At 32.9% G+C, this 1301-nt stretch overlaps 1 protein-coding gene across 1 annotated transcript; it reads right to left on the reverse strand.

Annotated features, from left to right (window-relative positions):
* Positions 1-592: 592 nt before the first annotated feature.
* On the reverse strand, positions 593-1240 carry LOC105315915 (lupus La protein-like; the record flags this gene model as incomplete). The annotated part of the gene is made up of 5 exons (XM_011410691.1): positions 593-688; positions 749-852; positions 902-946; positions 999-1061; positions 1130-1240. Coding segments are annotated over 5 exons (419 nt in total), but the record flags the coding sequence as incomplete, so codon positions are not given.
* Positions 1241-1301: the final 61 nt, after the last annotated feature.

The raw sequence follows: 1301 nt of genomic DNA on the forward strand, positions 1-1301 counted from the left end.
TTTATTCCAAAATCCAGCCAAAGACCAGGGTCGTCAGGTCTCTGGACAAATTTTTGTCAAAAATGACTAGAAAATAAACTATTCATTTTATAATTTTTTGTGATACGTATAGATGTACTTATAGATGTACTTATATCATGTAGCAAGCTTGAGCTGATTCCGATCAAGTTTAGATTTTTAATGAATTTTAAAAGTTGGTCCAGCCTCCAAAATCGGGCTAAAGACCCTGTACTATAATAGTACATGGTCGTTGGCCAAATTTCACTAAAATTGAAAAATAGAGAATTCTCCATTTTTATAATTTTTCTTGATACATATACATGTACTTATGTTGTGTAGCAAGTTTGAGCTGATTCTAATCAAAATTGGATTTTTTACGTAATTTTAAAGTTGCTCCAAAATCAGGCCAAAAACCCTGTACTATAGTATAGGATCATTGGCCAAGTTTTGTCAAAAATGACTAGGAGAAAAGTCAACACTTTTATAATTTTTTCTGATACGCATACATGTACTTATGTTGCATAGCAAGTTTGAGCTAATTCCGATCAAGTTTGGATTTTTTATGGGTGGGAAATATCAGAAATATGTTTACTTTGATGTTTCAGTGGCAGAACCTGAAGATGATTCTACACGAGACTGAGCCTTCTTTTCCTTCCTCTCTGCATCCTTACGTTTAAAGTAATCCTGCCTGTCAGTGTCAGATAAATAAAATAAAACCATGACAATTCAAATATTTTGCAGAGAATACTTTGTCTCCACAGTCAATAGCTCATCCTTATACTTTAGTTCTGCTTTCTTCTCCAGTACTTTACTAATGGAGTCCACTAACTTATACTCAACAAATATTGATCCCTACATGCACCACAACATAAAACAAAGCTATGTAACATCATATAAGCACCTTAAACTGTTTGTCAAGGTCTTTCTTCATTCGTATCATTTCAGTCTAAAATATTAAATACAATACAAATATAATTATTATGTTATAATAGGCAAACCTCTCCAAATGGGAGAAGAAAGTCTTGAATGTCATCAAGAGTTGAATCTTTTGGAAAGCCTTTCTATAATTAGAAAATAATAATCATTATAATAATTATACATTGAAAGTTGGAACAGAGTTAGAGTTTACCATGTAAAGAGTGCGATTGCTCATGTCCTTTCTATCCTCAGGAGAGAGGAGGGATAGAGTTGGCACAGGGTCTGATGATTTCCTCTTTACTTTAAGACCATCCTCACTTACCTATACATGCATATATGAATGTACATGATACTACATATTCATATGCACATGTATACTGTAC

This window comes from Amphimedon queenslandica, unplaced genomic scaffold (assembly GCF_000090795.2).
Source record: "Amphimedon queenslandica unplaced genomic scaffold, v1.1 AMPQUscaffold_6963_Cont21082, whole genome shotgun sequence".
Classification (NCBI taxonomy): domain Eukaryota; kingdom Metazoa; phylum Porifera; class Demospongiae; order Haplosclerida; family Niphatidae; genus Amphimedon; species Amphimedon queenslandica.